Below are 25,999 nucleotides of genomic sequence, written 5' to 3' on the forward strand. Positions count from 1 at the left end.
AAGGGGGTTAAAGAGGCAAGTGACCATGTGGACCCCATCCCAGGCCTGGGAAATCTGCAAGCGCCTTTCGGTTTTCGGGTCTGCCCCCAATTTCCTAAGGGACCCTCAAGTGGGATAAGAATAAACAAACCCAAGACTCAGTTCTGACTTCAGACTTCCATCCTCAACCTACTTACTTTGTGTTTCTTTTTCCTTTTTTCCTTTTTTTTTGGATTGTACAATTCACTGGTTTTAAGTATATAAAATTTAAATATAGTTAAGTATATTTAACAAGATTGTACAGCCATCACCACTATCTAATTCCAGGATGCTTCATCACCCCAGAACTAAACAGCCACTTCCCCGCCCCTCCTCTCCGAGCCCCGGGAAGTGACCAATCTACTTTCTGCTTCCACAGATTTGGTCTATTCTGGACAGCTCAGGTAAATGGAACTGTACAGTACGTGATCTTTTGCGTCTGGCTTCATTCATTTAGCCTGTTATGTACAAGGTTCATACATGTTGTAGCATGTGTCAATATTTCATTCCTTTTCGTGGCCAAATAACATCCAATGCTGTGGACACAGGATGTTCCACATTTTGTTCATGGATTCAGAAGCTGATGGCATCTGGGTTGTTGCCTACCCAGGGGCTTCTGTGCATAATGCTGCTCTGAAATTTGTCTACACGTTTCTGTGTGGACACGTTTTTATTCTCGTGGATGTAAACCAAGGAGTTGAACTCTCTATTTCTATATTTAACTATAATTCTAGATTTAACTTTCCGAGGAAGTTGCTTTCCACAGGGGCTGGCCATTTTACATCCCACCAACGAGGCACTACAGTCCACTTTCTCAGCGTCCTCTCCAGGCCTTGGTGTCTTCCATTTAGTAACAGCCATCCTTGTGGGGATGAAGCGTATCTCACTGTGGTCTTGATTTGAATTCCCCTAACGACTAGGGCTGCTCAGCATCTTTTCATATGCTTATTGGTTATTTGTATCTCTTCTTTGGAAAAAGGTCTATTCAAATCCTTTGGCCATTTTTTAATCAGGTGGTTTGTTGCTTTGTTGTTGTGCTGTACAAGTTCTTCATGGATTCTGGACATTATACCCATACCAGATGTATGGTTTACAACTACTTTCTCCCATTTTGTAGATTGTCTTTCATTTTCTCGATAATGTCCTCCGGTGCACAAAAATTTTAAAATATTGAAGAAGTCAAATTTATTGTTTCTTTTGTTGCTCATCTTCTTGGTGGCACATTTAAGAATCCATTTTCAAATCCCAGGTCATGAAGATTTGCCACTGTTTTATCTTCTACAAGTTTTATATTTTAGGTCCTCAATCGACTTTGAGTTTTGCATCTTTACTCTTCTGCATGTGGGTATAGTTTTCCCAACACCCTTTGTTCAGAAGATTATTCTTTCTCCATTACGAGTACTTAGCACCCTTGTTGAAAATCAACTGGCCATAAATTTGTGGGTCTATTTCTGGACTTTCAATTTTGTTCTACTGGTCTATATGTCTATCTTTACAGCAGTATCACATTGTTTTAATTATTGTAGCTTTGCAGTACAATTTGAAATTGGGAAGTTTGAGTCCTTCAACTTTGTTCTTTTCAAAATTGTTTTGGCTATCCATGCCCATGTGAATTTGAGGATTAGCTTTTCCATTTTTGCAAAAAAAAAAAAAAAAAAAAAAGGTTGCTGAAATTTTTATGGAATTGCATTGAATTTGTAGATTGCTTTGGGTAATACTGACATCTTAACAAGTTTCCCAAACCATGAACATGGGATGTTGTTGCAGTTTGCTGAAGCGTCTCTGAAGATAAGCTGCTGGCATCCGGGGCTCCTGTAGCACATAGCAAGGCACAAGGCTGGCATCTGCTGGTCCTTCACTCCTGAGTTCTAACGCTTTCAGCTTCTGATTCCAGGGGCTTTTCTCTCTGAGCATCTGCAGGTGTTTCTCCCAGCATCTCTGGTGCATTTCTAAGATCCCGCTTTTATCCTCTCATAAAGGGCTCCAGAAAAGGATTAAGACCCACCTTGGGTGAGTCACATCTCAACTGAAACAACCTAACCAAAGGTTCCACTTACAATAGGTCTGCACACACAAGAATGGATTTTAAAAACATGGCCTTTTCTGGGGTATATAACAGCTCCAAACCAGCACAGATGTCTTGCCATTTACTGCAGTCTAATTTCTTTTCAGCGGTGTTTTGCAGTTTTCAATGCAGAAGTCTTTCATATCTTTGGTTAGATTTGTTCCTAGATATTTTATTCTTTTAGATGTTTTTGTAAATTGAATTGTCTTCTTAATCTCCTCTCTGGATTGTTCATTGCCAGTGTTTATAAACACAATTGATTTTTATATGTTTATCTTGTATCCTGCCACTTTGCTGAACTTGTTTCTTAGCTCTAGTAGTTTCCTTGTGGATTTTTTTTTTGGATATTTTATATATAAGATCATGTCATCTGCAAATAGCATTTTACGTCTTCCTTCCCAATTTGGATAGCTCTTATTTCTTTTTTGGCCTAATTGCTCTGGCCAGAACTGCTAACACAATTGACAGGGTAGCAGTGGTGGAAGAGGGCCTTCTTATCTTAAAGGGAACTTATCTTGTTCCTGGTCTTAAAGGGAAGGTTTTGTCTTCTACCATTTAGCATTATGTTAGCTATGGGTTTTTTTTTTTTCCCCCCATTTTTACTGAGATTGTTCAGATACCATACAATTATCCAAAGATCCAAAGTGTACAATCACTTGCCCCTGGGTACCCTCATACCATCACACTTAATTTTCGTTCAATTTTTAGAAACTTTTCATTACTCCAGACAAGAAATAAAGTGAAAGATGAAAAAAGAAAAAAAGAAACAGAAACTCTAAACCTCCCCTATCCCTAACCAATCCCCCTCAATTGTTGACTCCTAGTATTGATATAGTACGTTTGTTACTGTTTATGAAAAAATGTTGAACTACTACTAACTGTAGTATATAGTTTGTAATAGGTATATAGTTCTTCCCTATATGCCCCTCTATTATTAACTTCTAATTGTATTGTCATACATTTGTTCTGGTTCATGAAGTGATTTCTAGTATTTGTACAGTTGATCACGGACATTGCCCACCATAGGATTCAGTTTTATACATTTCCATCTTTTGACCTCCAACTTTCCTTCTGGTGACATACATGACTCTGAGCTTCCCCTTTCCACCTCATTCACACACCATTCGGCGCTGTTAGTTATTCTCACATCTTGCTACCAACACCCCTGTTCATTTCCAAACATTTAAGTTCATCCTAATTGAACATTCTGCTCATACTAAGCAAGAGCATCTACATTTCTTCCACAAGGCAGGAGGGAGAGTCATAGAAGGTAGAGAGGCAAAAGAAAGAGGAAACAAAAAAAAATGACAGCTAGGAAGCAGCAAAAGGAAAAATAACCTTAAATCAAAGTAGAATAAAGAATCAGACAATACCACCAATGTCAAGTGTCTAACATGCCTCCCCTATCCCCCTCCCTTATCTGCATTCACCTTGGTATATCACCTTTGTTACATTAAAGGAAGCATAATACAATGATTCTGTTAGTTACAGTCTCTAGTTTATGCTGATTGCATCCCTCCCCCAATGCCTCCCCATTTTTAACACCTTGCAAGGTTGACATTTGCTTGTTCTCCCTCGTAAAAGAACATATTTGTACATTTTATCACAATTGTTGAATACTCTAGATTTCACCAAGTTACACAGTCCCAGTCGTTATCTTTCCTCCTTTCTTGTGGTGTCTCACATGCTCCCCATCTTTCTCTCTCAACCATATTCATAGTTACCTTTGTTCAGTGTACTTACATTGTTGTGCTGCCATCTCCCAAAATTGTGTTCCAAACCACACACTCCTGTCTTCTATCACCCTGTAGTGCTCCCTTTAGTATTTCCTGTGGGGCAGGTGTCTTGTTCACAAAGTCTCTCATTGTCTGTTTGTCAGAAAATATTTTGAGCTCTCTGTCATATTTGAAGGACAGCTTTGCTGGATACAGGATTCTTGGTCGGTGGTTTTTCTCTTTCAGTATCTTAAATATATCACACCACTTCCTTCTTGCCTCCATGGTTTCTGCTGAGAGATCCGCACATAGTCTTATTAAGCTTCCTTTGTATGTAATGGATTGCTTTTCTCTTGCTGCTTTCAGGATTCTCTTTGTCTTTGACATTTGATAATGTGATTATTAAGTGTCTTGGCATAGGCCTATTCATATCTCTTCTGTTTGGAGTACGCTGCGCTTCTTGGATCTGTAATTTTATGTCTTTTATAAGAGATGGGAAATTTTCATTAATTATTTCCTCTATTATTGCTTCTGCCCCCTTTCCCTTCTCTTCTCCTTCTGGGACACCAATGATACGTACATTATTGTACTTTGTTTCATCCTTGACTTCCCGGAGACGTTGCTCATATTTTTTCATTCTTTTCTCCATCTGCTCCTTTGCGTGTAGGCTTTCAGGTGTTTTGTTCTCCAGTTCCTGAGTGTTTTCTTCTGCCTCTTGAGATCTGCTGTTGTATGTTTCCATTGTGTCTTTCATCTCTTGTGTTGTGCCTTTCATTTCCATAGATTCTACTAGTAGGTTTTTTGAACTCTTTTGCAATATCTTCTCTAAACTTTTTGAATTGATTTAGCATTAGTTGTTTAAATTCCTGTATCTCGGTTGAAGTGTACATTTGTTCCTTTGACGGGGCCATAACTTTGTTTTTTTTAGTGTAGGTTGTAATTTTCTGTTGTCTAGGCATGGTTTCCTTGGTTATCCAAATCGGGTTTTCCCAGACCAGAACAGGCTCAGGTCCCAGAGGGAAGAAATATTCAGTATCTGGTTTCCCTGCAGGTGTGTCTTAGAAAATTGCTCCACCCTTTGATGCCTCGGGTCACTGTGCTTTTCTGCCCAGCAGGTGCCTATAGAATTATAGGCTATAGAATTAGCCTATAATTCTTGACTGGAGTGAGGAGGTGTGGCCGTGTTCCCCCAGGCTCTGGGGTCTGGTTCTGAATGGAAAGGGCCCCACCCCTTTCCTCCTAGAGAAGACAGACCCCTCAGGTGGAGGTCATTAGCATTTCAATGGTCTTGCTCTCTGCTTGTGCTGTCTCCGCCCTTCCCCGAGTCACAGCCCGGGAAACTGAAAATGACTGGGGCTTTCTCCACTGAGCCAAAAAAGAAACAGATAGTCCCCTTCAGATCCAGTCCAAGGCAACCCTCCGGCTCTCCCAGGTCAGTCGTCACCCAAAGCCTCTGTCTGTTTTTTGGGGCTGTGTACCTGTAGTGAGCAGTTCACACTCGCTACTTAAAACCCCAGTTGGAGCTCAGCTGAGCTGTATTCACTTGCTGGGAGAGAGCTTCTCTCTGGCACCAGGAGGCTCCACAGCTCGGGCTATGGGGGAGGGAGTCTCCCGACCTGGTTCCGCAGGTTTTACTTACAGATTTTATGCTGTGTTCTCGGGCATTCCTCCCAATTCAGGTTGGTGTATGATGAATGGATGGTCTCGTTTGTCCCCCCGCAGTTATTCTGGATTATTTACTAGTTGTTTCTGGTTTTTTGTAGTTGTTCCAGGGGGACTACTTAGCTTCCACTCCTCTCTATGCGGCCATCTTGCCCCTGAATCTATGGGTTTTTTATAAATGGTCTTGATCGTGTTGAGAAAATTCCCTTCTATTTGTAGTTTTCTTAAGTGTTTTTATCAAGAAAAGGAGCTGGATTTTATCACATGCCTTTTCTGTGGCTATTGAGTTATTCCTGCTTTTTCCCTTCTATTTATATGGTATATCACATTGATTAATTTTCCTATGTTGAACCACCCCTGCATTGCTGGCATAAATCTCAGGTGATCATGATGAATAATCTTTTAAAATATGCTGTCAGAGTCGGTTCACTAGTATTTTGTTAAAAATTTTTTTTGCATCATAAGGGATATTGGTCTGCAATTTTCTTTTCTTGTAATGTCTTTATCAGGTCTTAGAATCAAGAGTAATGCTGTTCTCATAGAATTAGAAAGTGTCCCCTCCTGAATTCTCTGAAAAAGTATGAGAGGCATTCATGTTAATTCTTCTTTCAGTGTTTGGTAGAATTCACCATGAAGCCATTTGATCCTGAACTTTTCTTTGGTGGAAGGTTTTCGATTATTGATTCAATCTCTGTACTTTCAGTTTTTTTGTGTGTGTGTGTGTGTGTGTTTTTTTTAATAATAAATTTTATTTTGAAATAAGTTCAATCTTACAGGAACAGTTGCAAAAACAGTACAAACCCCATACATAGAACTCCATCATACCCTGACCCCCCTCCCCCGATACCCCGATCCATCACCTTTAAGATCCTGTCACACCAGCGTCTCTTTCTTTCCCTCCCTCTCTCCCTCTGTCCCTCCCTCCCTCATACCCATCTTCTATTGCTCTGTCCTCTGAACATATGAGAGCAAGGTGCACATATGTTTGAACAAACAATATAATTCACATATACCTTTCCCATGGACTAGAACATTATTTTATGCAATGTCATTAAGCGCAGCTAAGAAGTTCAAGAAATTCAACATTGATATAAAGCTTACATTCTATATTTCCTTTTTTCTTTTTTTTTCTTGTGTCCCATCTGTGTCCCTTTGAGACTCCTCTCCTCCGACCTCAGATCCCATCCAGGATCATCCTTGGCATTACATTGTCATCTATTTAGACTGTCTTATTTTTTTTTTTCTATTGTGGAAAGATATATATAGCCTAAATCTTCCTATTCCACCCCTCCTAGCATTCCATTCGTGGGATTAATCACATTTAGAATGTTGGAATGCTATCACCTTCCGACCATCCATTTCTAGAAGTTTCCCTTCACCCCAAACAAAAACCCTACTCTCATTTCTTAACTCCCCATTGCCCCTTCCCCCACTTCTTGGAACCCCTACTCTACTTTTCATCTCTTTGGTCATATTCTCTGATACTTTCTTTGTGTTTACCGTGGGGCTTAAATTTAACATCTTAAATCTGTAAAAATCTTGTTTTTCTTTGATACCAACTTAATTTCAATAGGACACGTAAACTGGGTTCCTGTACTCCTCCATTCCCCCACCTTTATGTAGTTCTTGTCAAAAATTACATATTTTACATTGAGTCCAAAACCACCGATTTATCATTACAGTTTATGTATTTTAGATCCTGTAGGAAGTAAATAGTGGAGTTATAAATCAACAATACAGTAGTATTGGTATTTATAATTACCATGTGATCTTTACTGGAAATCTTTATTTCTTCATGTGGTTTCAGTCAATTGTTTAGTGTCCCTTCCTTTCAGCCTGCTTAGGACTGATCTACTAGTGATGAAGTCCCTCAGCTTTTGATTATCCGGGAATGTTTTCATCTCCCCCTCATTTTTATCCTTCAGGTATTTGTGAATTCTCCAAGTCTCTGATGGTTATTGGCTTCTATTTGTATTCCATTGTGTCAGAGAATGTGCTTTGAACAAATTCATTTTTTTTAATTTTTTATTTTATTGAGGCTTGTTTTCATGTCCCCGCATACAGTCCATTCTGGAGAAAGATCCATGATCACTAGTGAAGAACGTGTGTCCCAGTGACCTGGGATGTAATATTCTATATATGTCTGTTGAAATTCTCTATATCTCTCTCTCATTTCTTTGTTTCTCTGTCGGTAGGGCTCCCTTTAGTATCTGAAGTAGGGCAGGTCTTTTATTAGCAAATTCTCTCAGCATTTGTTTGTCTGTGAAAAATTTAAGCTCTCCCTCAAATTTGAAGGAGTTTTGCTGGATAAAGTATTCTTGGTTGGAAATTTTTCTCTCAGAACTTTAAATATGTCATGCAACTGCCTTCTCGCCTCCACGGTGGCGGCTGAGTTGTCACTACTTAGTCTTATGTTGTTTCCTTTGTATGTGGTGAATTGCTTTTCTCTTGCTGCTTTCAGAACTTGCTCCTTGTCTTCAGTATTTGACAGTCTGATCAGAATATGTCTTGGAGTGGGTTTATTTGGATTTATTCTATTTGGAGTTGGCTGGGCATTTATGCTTTGTGTATTTATATTGTGTAGAAGGTTTGGGAAGTTTTTGCCAACAATTTCTTTGAATACTCTTTCTAGACCTTTACCCTTCTCTTCCCCTTCTGGGACACCAAAGAGTCTTAAATTTGGACATTTTATTTTATCTATCATATCCCTGAGATCCATTTCAATTTTTTCAATTTTTCCCCCATTCTTTCTTTTGTTCTTTCATTTTCTGTTCTGTGCTCCTCGAGGAGGCTGAGTTGTTGTTCAACCTCCTCTAATCTTGTATTATGAGTATCCAGAGTCTTTTTAATTTGGCCTACAGTTTCTTTAATTTCCATAAGATCTTCTATTTTTTTATTTACTCTTGCAATATCTTCTTTATGCTCTTCTAGGGTCTTCTTTATGTCTTTTATATCCTGTGCCATGCTCTTCTTCAAGTCCTTTATATCCTGTGCCAGGCTCTCATTGCCTGTCTGTAGTTCTTTGATTAACTGGGCCAAGTACTGTGTGTCTTCTGATCTTTTGATTTGACTGTTTGGGGTCGGGTTCTCCATGTCGTCCAGTTTTATCATATGCATTAAGATTTTCTGTTGTTTTTGGCCTCTTGGCATTTGCTTTACTTGCTCTTTAATTTGTTAGAATTGCAGCTTGGTGACATACACTTTCTCTAACTAACCAGCAGATGGTATCCGTGAGTCACTTATTCCCCTCAAGTCAGTTCTCCCCAACTTTGTGTTGTGTGGGGATCTGATTCTTGTGGGGTCCAATTGGTGCACTTAATTTGGGTGTGTTGTCGGTGCTGTCTGCCCTCAATGAGGGGCATGTGCCTGAGTGGTTAGGGAGGAAGGGCAGGTTTAATAATCAGACCTCCCAGGTGTTTCCGGAGATTTAAGGCTGTTCTCCGCCGCCGACCCAAAAGTCCTTGGTATTGGCGTAGGTTCCCTGGGATTTCCGAGCGGTTCCCCCCTCCCTGCTGTGCTTTTCCAGGACCTCTGCTGAGGGGGGGAGGGCCGTGCCACGTCACAAGTGAGTGCCGGTCTCCAGGGAAGCCCTGGGCCGCCAGGCTGTGTGGGGGCATTCCCAGCCCGCTTCAAAGATGGTTGAATGGGACACGTTAACTTCCCCCTTTCCGCACAGCTCCGCCCTCCCAGCTCCGGGACAATCAGCCGTGGGTGTATTCAAGGCCACTGTCCACGGCTGATATTGTGTCGTGCGGGAAAGACTCCCTGTCAGGCTGGGTTTCTTGGCTCGGCTCTGTGCTGTGTGTTCGGCCCCGGGCAGCAGTAGCCCCACCCACTTGGGAGATGGCTGCAAGTCATGTGTTGTTTTTTTTTTTTTTTTTCTCTTCTTTTGGCTCCCCTTTGCTCCCCTGGACCCGAGACAATCAGCAGTGGGTGTGGGAAGGGGTATCCTCTACCCCCGACCCCAAGGCGTTAGTCCAGACCACTCCCGTCTTATCTGCAGCTGTTCCCGGGCTTCTTTTTTTTTTAAAGCGCCATCCCACCGTTGCTCCACACCGCAGTGTGGCCGAGGGACTCAGCCGACTCACTCACTCGTTGCAGAATGCAGACTCCTGGTTTCACCAAACGCAGGTTCCCTGTGGCTTTAGCAGACCTTGTCCGGCTGGTGCTACTCTGGAAGTGGTGTTCTGGGTCACTTTCTGGTTTTTTATCTGGTGTTTTCCACGGAAGTGATTTTTGCTCTGTCTCACCTAGCTGCCGTCTTAGGTCTCCTCCTGTAGTTTTAGTTTTGTTGAGGTTTTCTATTTCTTCTTGAGTCAAATTATGTAATTTGTGTATTTCTAGGAATTTCCCATTTCTTCTAGATTATCTAATTTGATGGCTACAGTTGTTCACAGTATCCTCTTTTAATTTCTCTAGTCAGTAGTGATATAATTTTCATTTCTAATTTCAATTATTTGAAATATGGCTTTTCTCTTATTTTCTTTGTCAATCTGGCTAAAGGTTTGTCAATTTTATTGGTTTTTTACTTGTTTGATTGTTTTTTTCCCAAAGAAATAACTTTTATCTATTTCATTTATCTCTACTCTAATTCCTTCCTTCCTTCTTCTAACTTTGGGCTTACTTTCCTCTTCTTTTTCTAGTTCCTCAAGATGTGCACTTAGGTTATTAACTTGAGATCTCTCTTCTTTTTTAATATAGACATGCATAGCTATAAATTTCCCTCTGAGCCCTGCCTTTGCTGCATTCCATAAGTTTTATGTTCTTTGATGTCATTGATCTCTAAGTATAATTTAATTAACTTTGTAAATTTTTCTTTAACCCGCTGTTTAAGTGTGCTATTTAATTTCAATATATTTGTAATTTTTCCAGTTTTGCCTCTGTTTTTGATCTATAGCTTTATTCTATGGTGTTCGGAGAAGTTACTTTGTGTGATTTCACTATTTTAAAATTTATTGTGACTTCTCTTGTGCCCTAACATATGGTCTGTCCTGGAGTGTAACAATTCATGTGCCTTTGAAAAGAATGTATGCCCTACTGTTGTTGGGTGAATATGTCTTTAGATCTACTTGGTTCATACTGTGTTCAGGTCCTCTACTTCCTTGCTGATCTTCTGTCTAGATGCTCTATCCCTTATTGAAAGTGGCATATTGAAATGTCCAACTATTATTGGAGAACTGTCTATTTCACTCTTGAATTCTGTTGATAGTTGCTTCATATATTTTTATATTTGAGGTCCTGCTGTTAGAAGCAAATGTTTATAATTATATTTTCTTGTTGAATTTTGACCCTTCTATTGAAAAATAATGTCTTTGTCTCCTGTAACAGAGCCATCCCGGCTCTCTCTTAATTACTATTTGTAAGGAATATTTATTCCATTCTTTTTTTTTTTTTTTAATTTTTATTGGGATTGTTCAGATACCATACAATTATCCAAAGATCCAAAGTGTACAATCAGTTGCCCCTGGTACCCTCTTACAGCTGTGCATCCATCACCACACTTAATTTTTGTTCAATTTTTAGAAACTTTTCATTACTGCAGGCCAGAAATAAAGTAAAGATGGGGGAAAAAAAAGGAAAAGAAAAGGAAACTCGAATCCTCCCGTATCCCTATCCAACCCCCCTCAATTACTGACTCTTAGTGTTGGTATAGTACATTTGTTACTGTTTATGAAAGAATGTTGAAATACTACAAACTGTAGTATATAGTTTGCAATAGGTATATATTTCTTCCCTATATGTCCCTCTATTGTTAACTTCTAGTTGTATTGTCATACATTTGTTCTGGTTCATGGAAGAGTTTTCTAATATTTGTACAGTTAATCATGGACACTGCCCACCATAGGATTCAGTTTTATACATTCCCATCTTTTGACCTCCAACTTTCCTTCTGATGACATATATGACTCTGAGCTTCCCGTTTCCACCTCATTCACACACCATTCAGCACTGTTAGTTATTCTCACATCTTACAACCTACACCTCTGTTTATTTCCAAACATTTAAGTTCATCCTAGTTGAACACTCTGCTCATACTAAGCAACCACTCCCCATTCTTAAGCCTCGTCCTATATCTTGGTACCTTATATTTCATGTCTATGAGTTTACATATTATAATTAGTTCTTATCAGTGAGACCCTGCAATATTTGTCCATATGTGTCTGGCTTATTTCACTCAGTATATTGCCCTTGAGGTTTTGACATCAACCCATTTTTTTTAAGATGGTTTTGTTCACACCCCATACATTCCATCCTAAGTAAATAATTGATGGTTCTCTGTATGGTCACATATTTATGTGTTCACTACCTTCACCACTATCTATATAAGGACATCTACATTTCTTCCACAAGGCAGGAGGGAGCATCAAAGAAGGTAGAGAGGGAAAAAAATGACAGCTAGGAGGCAGCAAAAGGAAAAGTAATCTTAAATCAAAGTAGGGTAAAGATTCAGACAACCACCAATGTCAAGTGTCTATCATGCCTCCCCTATCCCCCCCTCTTATCTGCATTCACCTTGGTATATCACCTTTGTTACATTAAAGGAAGCATAATACAATGATTCTGTTAGTTACAGTCTCTAGTTTACATTGATTGCATCCCTCCCCCAATGCCTCCCCATTTTTAACACCTTGCAAGGTTGACTATTCCATTCTTTCACTTTCAACCTGCATGTGTCTTGGATCTAAATGAATCTCCTGCAAACAGCTTAGAGTTGCATCATGCTTCTTTATCCATTCTGCCAACTTCTGCCTTTTCATTACCAGTGTATTCCATTTACATTTACGGTCATTACCAATAAGGCAAGACTTACTTCTTCCATTTCACTAACTTTTTTCTGAGTCTTATACCTTTTTTCATCCATCCTTTCCTCCATTACTGCCTTCTTTTTTCTTTAGATAATCTTTTATAATGAGCTATTTTGAATCACTTCTCATTTCCTTTTGTGTAATTTTTTTATTTTTTTATGGTTACTATGGGGATTACATTTAAGATCCTAAATCTATTACAATTTCGTTAGTGTTGATACCAACTTAATTTCAATAAACTACACATACTCTTTTCCTACGTATTTTTCCTGTCGCAAATTGCATCTTTATGTACTGTGTGCCCAGTAACAAAGGTTTGTGCTTGTTTTTATGCATTTGAGTTTTAAGCCATATAAGTAAAAGACAGCATTACAAACAAAATGTACAATATACTGGCACTTATATTTCCTACAGAGCTACCTATACAGGAGGTTTTATTTCTTCATAAAGCTTTAAGTTACTGTCTAGGTGTCCTTTCCTTTCAGCTCCCTTTAGCATTCCACTCAATCCAAGTTGGTGTACTATGTGTGGACAGTCACAGTTGTCCCCCAGCAGTTGTTCCAGATTATTTACTAGTTGTTCCTGGTTGTTTACTAGTTGCTCCAGAGGACTAAGTAAATTCCACACCCTCTCTGCCACCATCTTTCCCCTCCCCATCTGTTTGGCCATTTTTCAATGTACAATCCAGTGGCATTAATTACTCTTATAATGTTGTTTATCCTCACTACCTTCCATTTTTAAAACTTCTTCATCATCCAACACAGGAACTCTTTACCCTTTAAACAGTAATTCCCTTTTTCCTCTTACTCCAGCCCCTGGTAACATCTGCTCTTTCTGTCTCTATGAATTTGCTTATTCTACATATTTTATATAAGTGAGATCATACAATATTTGTCTTTTTGTGCCTAGTTTCTTTCACTTAGCATTGTGTTTTCAAGTCTCATCCACACTGCAGCATGTATCACAATTCCATTCCTTTTTATCACTGAATAGTTTCCCACTATTTGGATATAGCTCATTTTGTTTATCTATTCATCTGCTGATGTTCATTTGGATTGTTTCCACCTTTTGCCTATTCTGAATAATACGGTTCCAAAAATTGGTGTGTAAGTGTCTGAGTATCTGCTTTCAGTTCTTTGGGGTATACATCCTAAATATCCTAAAATTGATTGTGGTGTTGATCTTGTACCACACCACTTTGCTGAACTAGTTTATTAGCTCTAGTAGCTTTGTTGTAGATTTTCAGGACTTTCTAAATTTAGGACCATGTCCTGTGCAAATACTGAAAGTTTTACTTCTTTCTTTCCAATTTCGATGCCTTTTAATTTTTTTTCTTGCCTAACTGCTCTAGCTAGGATTTCTGATACAATGTTGAATAACAGTAGTGACAGTGGACATCCTTGTCTTGTTCTAGATCTTAAAGGGAGAGTTTCAGTTTTTCACCATTGAGTAAAATGTTAGCTGTGGGTTTTTCACATATGCCTTTTATAATGTTGAGGAAGTTTCTTCTCTTCCTATCTTTCAAAGTGCTTTTATCAAGAGAGGGTGCTTGATTTTGTCAAATGCTTTTTCTGCATCAATCAATATGGTCACGTGGTTTTTCCCCTTCGATTTTTTAACATGGTTTATTACATTAATTGATTTTCTTGTGTTGAACCACCCTTGTATACCTGGAATAAAACCCACTTGACCATGCTGTATGATTCTTTTAATGTGCTGTTGGATTTGATTTGCAAGTATTTTGTTGAGATTTTTTGCATCTACATTAGAGAGATTGGTATGTAATTTTCTTTTCTTTTAGTGTCTCTATCGGGCTTCACTATTAGGGTGATGTTAGCTTCATAGAATGAGTTGGAGTGTTCCCTCCTCTTTGATTTTTTGGGTAGAGTTTCTGCAGGATTGGTATTAATTATTGGAATGACTGGTAGAATTCACCATATGAAGTCATCTGATCCTGGGCTTCTCTTTGTTGGGAGGTTTTTGATGACTAGTTCAGTCTCTTTACTTGTGATTGGTTTCTTGAGGTCTTCCATTCTATAGACAGTGTAGGTTGTTCATGTGTTTCTAGGAAGTTGTCCATTTCATTTAAGTTGTCTAATTTGTTGGCATACAGATGTTCATAGTATCCTCTTACTATCTTTTTTATTTCTGTGGGGTCAGTAGTAATGTCCTTCCTCTCATTTCTAATTTTGTTTACTTCCAAATTCTTTTTTCCCTCTGTCAGACTAGCTAAGGGTTTGTCAATTTTATTGATCTTCTTGAAGAACCAACTTTTGATTTTGTTGATTCTCTCTGTTTTTTTGTTCTCAATTTCATTTATTTCTGCCCTAATCTTATTTCTTTCCTTCTGCTTGCTTTGGGATTAGTTTTTTGTTCTTTATCTACCTCCAGGTGTGTGGTTAGGTCTTTGATTTTAGCTCTCTCGTCTGTTTATGTGGACTATCCCTTTCTAGCCTTTTACTTTCAACCTATGTGTATCCTTGAGTGTAAGGATATAGCATATAGAAGGAACACATTTTTTTAATCCATTCTGCCAATCTATGTCTTTTTTTTTTTTTTAAATAAATTCAAAGTTATAGGAACAGTTGCAAAAACAATACTAACCCTATACACAGAATTCCATCATACCCTGACCCCCCTCCCCCGATAGCTCAATCCACCAACTTTAACGTGCTGTCACATCACTATTTCTTTCCCTCCCTCCCTCCCTGTCATCCATCATCTATTGTTCTGTCTTCTGAACATATGAGAGCTAGCTGCACACATCCTTGAACATACACTATAATTCACGTACACACTTCCCATGAACAGGAACATTCTTTTATGCAATCCCATTAAGTGCAGCTAAGAAGTACAAGAGATTCAACAATGATATGAAGCTTACATTCTATATTTCCTTTTCCTTATGTCTCAGCTGTGTCCCTTTGAGCCACCTGTCCTCTATCCTCCAATCCCATCCAGGTTCATCCTTGGCATTCAATTGTCATCTATTTAGACTGTCTTTTTTTTTTTTTTCCCCCAATTGTGGAGACATATATACAGCCTAAATCTTCCCATTCCACCCCCTCCCTAGCCTTCCATTAGTGGGATTAATCACATTTAGAATGTTGTAATGCTCTTTCCCATCATCCATTACTAGAAATTTCCCTTCACCTCAAACAGAAACCCTACACTCATTTCTTAACTCCCCATTGCCCCTTCCCCGATTTCTCTTAACCCAAACTCTACTTTTCATCTCTATGGTTATATTCTCTGATAATTTCTTTGTGTTTACTATGGGGCTTAAAATTAACCTCTTAAATCCTTATCAATCTTGTTTTTCTTTGATACCACCTTCACTTCAATAGGACACATAAACTATGTTCCTATACTCCTCCATTCCCCCACCTTCATATAGTTGTCTAAAATCACATTATTTTACATTGAGTTCAAAACCACTGATTTGTCATTAGAGTTTGTGTATTTTATATCATGTAGGAAGTAAATCGTGGCGTTACAGTTCAAAAATTATTGACTTCTATTTGTATTCCGTTGTGGTTGGAGAATGTACTTTGAGTATATTCAATTTTTTTTTTTTTTTTTTAATTTCTTGACCTGGTGATTTGGGATGTAAGGTACTATATATGTCTGTTAAAATTCTCTATCTCTTTCTCCTTTCTTTGTTTCTCTGTTGGTGGGGCTCCCTTTAGAATCTGAAGTAGGGCAGGTCTTTTATTGGCAAAGTCTCTCAGCATTTGTCTGTGAAAAATTTAAGCTCTCCCTCAAATTTGAAGGAGAGTTTTGCTCAATAAAGTACTCTTGGTTGGAAATTTTTCTCTCTCAGAATTTTAAACATGTCATGCCACTGCCTTCTCGCCTCCATGGTGGCGGCTGAGTAGTCACTACTTAGTCTTATGTTGTTTCCTTTGTATGTGATGAATTGCTTTTCTCTTGCTGCTTTCAGAATTTGCTCCTTCTCTTCAGTATTTGAGAGTCTGATCAGAATATGTCTTGGAGTGGGTTTATTTGGATTTATTGTATTTGGAGTTCACTGGGCATTTATGCTTTGTGTATTTATATTGTGTATAAGGTTTGGGAAGTTTTTGCCAGCCATTTCTTTGAATACTCTTTCTAGACCTTTACCCTTCTCTTCCCCTTCTGGGACACCAATGAGTTTTAGGTTTGGATGTTTTATTTTATCTATCGTATCCCTGAGATCCACTTCAATTTTTTCAATTTTTTTCTCCATTCTTTCTTTTGTTCTTTCATTTTCTGTTCTGTGGACTTCTAGGACACTGAGACGTTGTTCAGCTTCCTCTAGTCTTGTATTGTGAATATCGAGTCTTTTTAATTTGGCCAACAGTTTCTTTTGTTTCCATGAGATCGTCTATTTTTTTATTTACTCTTGCAATATATTCTTTATGCTCTTCTAGGGTATTCTTTATGTTGCTTATATCCTGGGCCATGGTCTTCTTGATGTCCTTTAAATCCTTTGCCATGTTTTCGTTCCTCGATTGTAGTTCTTTGATTAATTGTGCGAGGTACTTTGTCTCTTCCGATATCTTGATTTGTGTGTTTGGAGTTGGATTCTCCATATCGTCTGGTTTTATCATATGCATTAAGATTTTCTGTTGTTTTTGGCCTCTTGGCATTTGCTTTGCTCGATAGGGTTCTTTCAAGTTGTAAAAAAAAAAAAAAAATACCTATCTAATTTTTCAGAAACAGTTTGGTGGTGTACACTTTCTCTAACTACCCAGCAGATGGCGTCTGTGAGTCACCTATACCCCTCAAGTCAGTTCTCCACCTTGTCCCTGCGGTGTGTGGGGAAATGATTCTTGTGGGGTTCAGTTGGAGAACTCAGTTTTGGTGTGTTGCTGGAGCCGTGTGCCCTGAATGTGGGGTGTGTGTCCAGGTGGCCAGGGAGGAAGGACAGTTTTAATATTCAAATCCCCCAGGTTCCTGGGGATTCAAGGCCGCCCCAAGTTTCATTTCAGCCCCAGACACTCTCTCTCGCTGTCCCACAAACCACCAGACTTGGTGTAGTGTCCCTCGGTTCTCCGAGAGGGTCCCCCCGCCCAGCCGCGATCCTCCAGGACCTCTGCCAAGGGAATGCCATGCTATGTCACCAGTGTGCGCCGTCCCTCAAGGGAAGCCCTGGGCTACCGGGCCGTGCCGGGGCGCTTTCAACCTGATGCAAAGATGGCCGAACAGGGTGTCTCCACACCCGCCTTCTCGCACAATTCCTCCTTCCCAGCTCCAGGACAACTGGCGGGGCTCTGGGCTGTGGGCACTGCCCCGGGCAGGAGTTTATCCAGCCCTCCGGGAAGCCAGCTGCTAGCCGCGGGGTTTCTTTCTGCTTCCGGCTCTCCCCTCCATTTCCCCGGCCCCGAGGGTATTTGCAGCGGGCTATCTTCCAGGCCAGACACCGAGAAGCCAGCCCAGCCCCCTCCTGCTGTGTTTTACTGCGTGGTTCCCACAGTCGCAGCTGCAGTCGCTCCTGGGTTTTTCCTTTTTTTTTTTTTTTTTAAAAGAGCCCATCAGTCTCCAAACGCCAAACCCTGGCTTTCCCAGACCCCCGCGCAGCTGTGGGTCTTCTAGCCAGCTTACTCACTCGTTTCAGAGTGCAGACTCCTGGTTTCAGCAAGTATATGGCCTCTGTGGAACTAGAAGACCTCGTCCAGCTGGCGCATCGCTGTAACCGGTATTCTGGGTCACTTTCTAGTTTTTTATCTAGTGTTTTTCACGGAGGTGTATTTTTGCCCTGTCTCACCTAGCCACTATCTTAGTTTTTCCCTTTATGTCTTTTAATTGGAGAATTTAATTTGTTAACATTCAGTGTTATTACTGTAAAGGCAGTACTTACTTCAACCATTTTATCCTTTGGGTTTTATATGTCATATCTTATTTTTGTTTCTCTTTTTTATCCTTTCAGTTACCCTTACTGATAATCTTCATTCTATACTCCCCTCCAAGTCTCTCTCTCCTGTCTTTTCTTTTCAGCCTGGAGAACTCCACGTAGTATTTATTATATGGCAGGATTCTTGCTAATGAACTCTCTCAGCTTCTGTTTATCTGTGACTGTTTTAAACCCTCGATCATTTTTGAAGGACAATTTTGCCAGATAAAAAATTCCTGGCTGGCAGTTTTTCTCTTTCAGTGCCTTAAATATGTCATACCACAACTTTCTTGCCTCCCATGGTTTTTGTTTTTGTTTTTCAATTCAGTTTTATTGAGATATATACACACATACCCTACAACTCCATGATTTCTGATGAGAAATTAGCACTTAATCTTATTGTGATTCCCTTGTAAGTGATGAATTACTTTTCTCTTGCTTCTTTCAGAATTCTCTCTTTGGCAGTTGACATTCTGATTAGCAGGGTCGTGGAGTGGGTCTACTGGAATTTATTCTGTTTGGAGTAATGTTGGGCTTCTTGGACTTGCATATTTATGTCTCTTATGAGGGTTGGGAAATTTTCAGCCATTATTTCCCAAATATTCTTCCTGACCCTTTTCCCTTCTCTTCTCCTAGGACACCCATGATGCATATGTTTGTGCACTTCATGTTGTCAATCATTTCCGTGAATCCCTGCTCAAATTTTTCCATTCTTTTCTTCATCTGTTCTTTTGTCTGTTCGACTATGGATGCTGTCTTCTAGCTAGCTAATCCTTTCTTCTGCCTCTTCAAATCTGCTGTTGTGTATCTCTAGTGTAATTTTTATTTCATCTGTTGTGTCTTTAATTCCCATGTTTTCTTTGTGTGCTTTCAAATTCTTCTTTATGCTCACCCAACACCTTCTTAATATCCTTTATCACATTAGCCATCTTGATGAATTTGTTTAGGAGATTTGTTTGAACATCTTTGATCAGTTCCAGATTCTGTTTCTCCTTTGACTTTTTAAGTTGTTCCTTTGGTTGGGCCATAGCTTCTCTTTTCTTATCGGGTCCTATAAATTTTTGCTGGTATCTGAGCACCTGATTATCTTGATGAGATTATTCTGAAGGTCGGTTTCCCTCTCTTTTCTAAGATTTTGTTGTTGATTGGGTTAATGTTAAAGTGCTTCTTTGGCACTTGGTTCATTAATATTTTGCAGCCAGAATACATAGGTTCTCCACAGGGCCCTAGGGAGAGGATAAGGAAAGCACCTTCCTAAGACTGTACTTTCCCAACCTGCCCAGCAAACAGTGCTCTTCAGCAACCTATTCCCTATGGCCCTAAAATAGTAAGCTGTTTTTTTAGCCCTCTGTCCCCTCTGCTTCTGCAATGGGTGGAAATAATGGCATCACAGTTGCTTTGGTGCCTGTCCAGAAAGGGCCAAGGCTGTGGGACCCAGAGAGCCAATTTCTCCGACCAACGGTTGGATCAGAACTGTGCTGCACCGCCCTCTGTTCTGGGGAGAGGAGGGCTTCCCTGCATCTCCCAGTCCACAGCAGCCTGCTGGGTGAACACTGAGCTGATGAAAGGCTGCCAGCATCGAGGGTGGGGGACGGGTATCAGGAGCCACGGCCAAGTGAGTCACTCAGTGTGGGTCTCCGTTACAGTTTCTCCATTTCTTCATCCAGCTCTTCCCTATACATTGCACAGTCCTCCCTTGTTTTCCTGAGCTCCAGAACAGCAGCTTTGCACAGTTCCTGCCTGTTCCCTAGATATTTCTGGTGGAAGAGTTCTTCCACTCCTTATTCCACCATCTTCCCGGAAGTCCTGGATATGGCATTCTTGGTTGACAGTATTCTTCCTCTTTCAGCACTTCGAATATGTCTTCCAACTGCCTTCTCTCCTCCACTGTTACTGATGAGAAATTAGCTGTTAATTTAATTGAAGAGCCCTCATATGTGATGAGTCATTTCTCTCTTGCTCCTTTCAAGATTCTCTGTCTTTGTCTTTCAATAGTTTATGATGTGTCTACATGTGGATCTCTTTGAGTTCATCATACTTGGAATTCATTTATTTTCTTGAACATGCAGATTCAGGTCTTTCATCAAATTTGACAAGTTGTACCCATTATTTCATCAGATAGTCTTGCTGCCTCTCTCTCTCTCCTCTCCTTCTGGGACTCTCATGTGTATGTTGTTCTGCTTGATGATGTCTCACTGGTCTCTGAGTTTCTGTTCATTTTCCTTCATTCTCTCTTCTGTTTCTCAGATTACATAATATCAATTGACCTATTCTTTCTTCTGCCTGCTAACACATGCTGTTGAGATCCTCTAGTGAATTTTTCATTTTTTTCAACTTTTTATCTTGAAATACTTTCAAACTTACAGAATATTTATGAACTTAATACAAACCCAATACAGAGAACTCCAACATACCCCTATCCGCCTAGTACCCAGCTCCAGAAATTTTAACATTTTGCCACATAGGCTTTATTTTTCTTTCTAGCTAGATGTCTACTTATTTATCAATCCATCTTCTGAACACTTTAGTGTAGGTTGTATACATCATTATCCTTGAACACTTAATACTGCCATGTACATTTCCCAAGAACAAGGATATTCATGTTTGTAACTGCCTTCAGTGCAGTTATCAAGTTCAAGAAATTTAAGATTGATATGAAGCTTACAGTCTATATTCCAAGGTTTTCATATGTACCAAAATGTGCTTTTGGGTCCTTTCTCCTCCATTATTAGATCCTGTCTGGGATTCAGCATTGCATTTAATTGTCACTGTCCCTTTAGTTGCTCTTTCTTTTTTAAATTGTGGGAACATATATAAAACATAATATCCCCATCTCAACCACTCCCAAGCATAGCACTCAGCAGATTAATCACATTCACAATACTGTGGTACCCTCACCACCTTCCATTACTATAATGTTCCCACCTCCCCAAACAGAAACCCTGTACCCACTGTATATTAACTCCACATTCCCCCTGTGCCCCTGACCCCTGGCAAACTATACTCTGATTTCTGTCTCTATGACCTTGAATGTTCTCTGATATTTTCTTTGTAGTTACCACAGGGTTTAAATTAAACACCCTAAATCTATAATACATTCATTTGCTTAGATTCCAACTTAACTTCAATGGTACACAAACAGTATGTGCCTATATCCTTTCTTCCCCCACCCCTCCCTTAGGTGGTTTTTGTCAAAAATTGCACATTTATACATTATGAGTCCAAAACCACTGATTTATCGTACATTTTATGCATTTTGCCTTTTGGATCCTGTGGGAGGCAAAAAGTGCAGTTACAAACCAGAAATACAACTGTATTGGCATTTACATTTATTCATGTCATTACCCTTATCAAAGATCCTCATTTCTTCATGTGACTTCAATCTATTATCTAGCGTCCTTTCCTTTAAACATGTAGAACTCTTTTAGCATGTCTCATAGGGCTCGCCTAGGAGTGACAAACTGAGCTTTCATTTATCTGGGAATATCTTAATCTTACCCTCATTTTTAAAGACAGTTTTGCCAGATATAAAATTCTTAAGAGGCAAATTTTTGGTGTTCTTATTAAGATTTGGCTGTTTTCTCTTGAACAAACACTTCCCAGGTTGCTACAAGGTTACAGTTAATTTCCTGAGTCCTGAAAAAGGTGATTCTAACAATTTTGCCAGTTTTTTTGGTTGGTTTTGTGGAGGAACAATTCTCAAAGGTCCTTACAATATTATTTTCCTTTATCTGCTTTCTGAAACAAACGGCTTTACAACTCCACCACAAACACTCCAATCTGTGTGTTCAAGGAATCAGGAGGAGTGTCCTGCTCTGTGAGCCTGGGAATACAGGCCCACAGTGCTCCCTTTTTTACACAAGGACAGCAAAACCCAACAGTTACAGTCATGGGCCATTAGTGAATAGCACAGCTGATGTTTTAACAAATAACTGGCAAGTAATTACCTCTCTGTCTTCCATCTTATGCCAGTACAGGGTAGGAGAACTCGATAAACATATTAGCTGAGCAGCTGAGCCACCCCTGTAATCCCTAAGAAATTGCTTAGACCGAGCAACCCCCGATGGAAACGGCAGCAGGAGCAGTGACCATTAAGAGAATGCTCTTTAACCAAGTGTCAGCTATTATGTTTTGTTTCATATACATCTTGCTGATTACTCCTGAGAGTAGCTCATGAGTTCGTTCCTGTCTTTCCTCCTCCTTAAACTCAGGGAGGCCCAGTCAAGCACGGAAACCACGGGGGCAGGTACGTCCTTCCGTGGAAAGAAGTATACAAAGCCCACAGCTGGCCTCTGTCCTCTCCGCCCTCAGGAGTCACCTCTGAACTAGAGCAGGTTTACGGGGCATTTGGGAAGAAGCCATCACCACCCTGTCCTGCCTGGCCCATCGTAATCACAATTATGTCTCTCAAATCAGGAACCGTGCTTCCTCCTAACAGCAGAACCACACCAGTTCCACAGAAGCTCTCACCTGGGGTCCTGAGGAGGGGGGTCTCTCACTTTGGGGGCCGCGTCCTGAGGAGCAGGCTGCCCCGGGAGGCCCGGCGCCGGGAGGCCACTGGCCATCGCTGTTATGGTAACGACTCTTGGTCTTCAGATAACTTTTAGTTTGCTTGCGAACTGAGCTTTTACGTGCGTGATCTGAATCCTGTGGCAGGAGATACGTGTTTCAATTAATACTGCAGTGACACTGAAGGTCCTGCAGCTGACAAAGCTGCTTCCAAACACTGCTCCCTGCCCCTTGGTTCTACCTTCTACTTCTTGATTTGTGCCACTGCCCTCAGGAAGTGGGTGAGACTAGAAACCCTTTATGAAATCCCTCCTCACTCACCACACAGAGGTCTTCTTGGTGATCTACTGCAGTCTGCACCACCCAAACTCAGGCAGTGTTCCTGGGGGCAGGCCCAGGGTCTTGTGCTTAGAAACACAGTGCAGACATGCAACAAATACATGTTCCCAGACTAGCTTATCTCAAACTAACTATCAGGCATCACGCACGATACCAAAGAAAGGATGGGTGATGGGAAATCAAGAAAAAAAAGAGTCTTTACCTCGTTGCTCTCCATCGAGGCCTCACTGCTGACTCGGTGGGCTCTCACCAGCCCCTCACTGCTGCTCCTGCCCCGGATGGTCCCGAGGTCGGCACAGAAGGCACGTCCCTCTGATGGTGGTGAAGACAAGGACGCCTGACTACGGGTCTCGCTCATGGTGAATGCAGAATGGGCTCTCCCCAGGCCCCAGGCCTGAGCTGGTTTTCCACCGCACTCGTCAACTTCTCTTAAGGTTAATGTTTTCTTCTATTGTTGATTGTCCCAAAACCCCCTTCTGCACACACATGGGCAGAGTGTCTTTTTTTGTTCACTGATAAATCAATGCTTGGTACATAGTGAGCACTCAGTAAATAACTGTTGAGTGAATGAAAATGTATAATTATAACAGACATTTCCTGCCAGGAAGACTGTCATGAAAGCCTGTGAGGGCATAAAATAAGGTGCTAAACCTGTGGGTCTAGAAGGACCCCCTAATCCCACATGGAGGTCCTGCACCGGAAGCCCCTCCTCACCTGTGCCCACGTCCAATTCTCTGGTCTTCCTTACAGGGACCCTCTATGTCCTTCACCCTCTCAGTCTTTTGGAGGGACCCAACGTGGGGCTGAGCCAGGGGTGGCACGCAGGAAGCCCTAGACCTGAGGACTGGGAGAAGGGCCCAGGCACCAGCTGAGCTGGCCAGCAGGTCTGGGAAGTGGAGGGATGTACGTACCCCGGCTGCTGCTGCTGCTGCTCTCCACGTCCCGGTCGTTGATAGGGGAGGTGACATCCCTGTAGCAGAGGCCCCCCACTTCCAGGGGGTTCTCATCACTGCTGTTGAAGGTGACGTAGCCGCGTGGAGGCTCCTGCCCTGTGGACAGGATGGAGGAAGTGAGCCCGGACAGACTCAGGAAGGATAGCAGGGCCCCGTCCAGGTGCAGCGGCTTCCACGGAGAGCACCCACTGTGAGAGAGGAGCCAGCCTCAGGCAGGAGGCAGGAAACGTGCACTTTCCCGGCCACAACTTCAGCCAGTCTCCACACAGATTTGCAGTCTACAGGTGAGCAAGGAGGCTCAGGGGTGCAGAGACCAGTTGGCATGCTCAGCAGGCGCAAGGCGGAGCCAGGACTGGCACGCAGCTCAAGCCCGGTGCTCTCACCATTACACCAAGCTGTGCATTTTTCCAGTGAAAAAGCAGGAAATTAGCTGAAAACCCCTAATCTCCCCTCCCCAGGCTTTTCTTCCCTGTGACTTTGAAACAGAGGCATTTAGAGGGAACCCCCCACCAAAAAAAGAGCTGGCTGAATAAGAAGGTAGCAGGCCCTGGGCTAAAAATTAACAGCAGTAATACAAAATTACATAACCTTAAACAAGTAGAAAAGGCAGAACACAAAACAAGAGAACAGAATTCCACATTTGTCCCAAAACCCCAAAATGTGCATTTCTTTGCACAGAAAAACACGGGCTGGTGGGATTATAGGCCACTTACTTTCTTCCTTATATTTTTACATAGTCACAAAGCATTTTTACACTTAGCACATGCTATTGTTCAATGTTTTTTTAGTTGATGGGAAAGAGAATGTATGTACCTATAGAAAATTCAAACACTAACACAGGGTATAAGAGGAAAAACCAGAAATCTCCCGAAATGCCAAGGCTGAGAGACAACCACTATCACTGCTTTGGTAAACATCCTCCCAGACTTCTCTTTTGGTATAACTATACAGAAAAATAATTGGGCATAAATGGGCTTTGGTCATATATTATTTTGCCAACTGGAATGGGTTTCTTTTTAAAATAGCATCTCTGTGTGGCTGACAGATGAGTCCCACACATAACCCCAGGGATAAAACTGCTCCTCCCAACTCCCACCAAACCTCGGGGCAGGGACAGGTGGCAGGGGCTCCTCGGAAGGCAAAGGCTCTGCCACTTAAAAGACAAAAACTCAGCCAAATGTCCCAGATCTGTGTGCTCAGAAGCCACAAAGGGCACAGAGCCATCGGGGGAGGCAGCGTGCTCACCATGGCAGGGCTGTGGGGTCCTCCCTCCAAGCCCGATCGCCGTGATCCTGGCCAGAGCTCGGGGCCCCTCGTGGATGCTGAGGCCCTTCTTCCGACAGGGCCTCTGTCTCGGAGGAAGGGGGCAGGACTCATCTGATGAACTCAGGTCTTCATATTTTTCTGTGGGTCAAATGCCAGTATTAAGACAGTTTGTTCATGATGAACTAATTCACTAAAACTTCTAGTAAACCGGAAGAAAATCATCACAACTGGTTTTCTCAAAGTGAAGACGAGAAAAGTGTGTTCCCAAGGACTTAACCTGTAAGAAATGCACAAGGGCCAGTCCACATGGGAACCCTGGGGGTGGGGGGTGGGGGTGGCCAACTTGCTAAGTGTGAGGCTGAGCTGAAAGTCATGATGGAGGAGCTTAATTCTCAGTTTTCTCCTTGTCTGTGCCTTCTTTTTTTAACAATAAGCATGCATTATGTTTATAATCAAAAATAAATTTTGTTCTAAGTTTAAATCATAAGTTCTATTTCTTCATGAAAGTAGGGAAATCAGTCACAATTTCTTAAGCAATTTTGCATGTTCAGCCTGGGAAATGAATACTGTGTTTGTTACCCAGAGTTTATAAAGTATTTCAAATTTCACTTCCCATTTGCACTCAAGAGCTCAATATGCCCAAAGACTTTACCATTTACAGCTTTCCATAGTTTTTCATATTTGATCTATTCTGTAGGCAAAATTCAGGGATTTATTTAAATAAGGCTCCCATCTGATTCTGCCTTTAAAAGACAGACAAGGTGTTTAAATGTGTTGCTGACAAGTTCTAC

The 25,999-nt window shown here is 41.0% G+C and overlaps 1 protein-coding gene and 1 long non-coding RNA gene across 11 annotated transcripts in view; one reads left to right on the forward strand and one right to left on the reverse strand.

Moving 5' to 3' along the window:
* The window catches only part of ANKS3 (ankyrin repeat and sterile alpha motif domain containing 3), a 62,494-nt gene that overhangs the window by 3,300 nt on the left and 33,195 nt on the right, over nucleotides 1-25,999 (reverse strand). For all 8 annotated transcript variants that reach the window (XR_005213709.1, XM_037815420.1, XM_037815417.1 and 5 more), the window contains 4 exons: nucleotides 25,188-25,346; nucleotides 23,901-24,038; nucleotides 23,192-23,301; nucleotides 22,612-22,788 (listed from right to left, as the gene is read on the reverse strand). Coding sequence is in view for 7 of the 8 variants with exons in the window: in XM_037815420.1 (XP_037671348.1) it covers nucleotides 22,612-22,788; nucleotides 23,192-23,301; nucleotides 23,901-24,038; nucleotides 25,188-25,346 (584 nt within the window). In the remaining variant the exon portion in view is untranslated. The remainder of the gene's footprint in view (nucleotides 1-22,611; nucleotides 22,789-23,191; nucleotides 23,302-23,900; nucleotides 24,039-25,187; nucleotides 25,347-25,999) is intronic.
* Nucleotides 306-25,689, forward strand: LOC119518305. 3 transcript variants are annotated; one of them, XR_005213712.1, is made up of 5 exons: nucleotides 306-422; nucleotides 22,353-22,387; nucleotides 22,558-22,716; nucleotides 23,211-23,423; nucleotides 23,740-25,689. It is a non-coding gene; the product is annotated as an uncharacterized LOC119518305 (long non-coding RNA). The 3 variants fall into 3 exon arrangements; XR_005213711.1 differs by lacking the exon at nucleotides 22,353-22,387; XR_005213710.1 differs by lacking the exon at nucleotides 306-422 and having other exon boundaries at nucleotides 22,217-22,716.

Source organism: Choloepus didactylus, chromosome 21 (assembly GCF_015220235.1).
Source record: "Choloepus didactylus isolate mChoDid1 chromosome 21, mChoDid1.pri, whole genome shotgun sequence".
Lineage (NCBI taxonomy): Eukaryota > Metazoa > Chordata > Mammalia > Pilosa > Megalonychidae > Choloepus > Choloepus didactylus.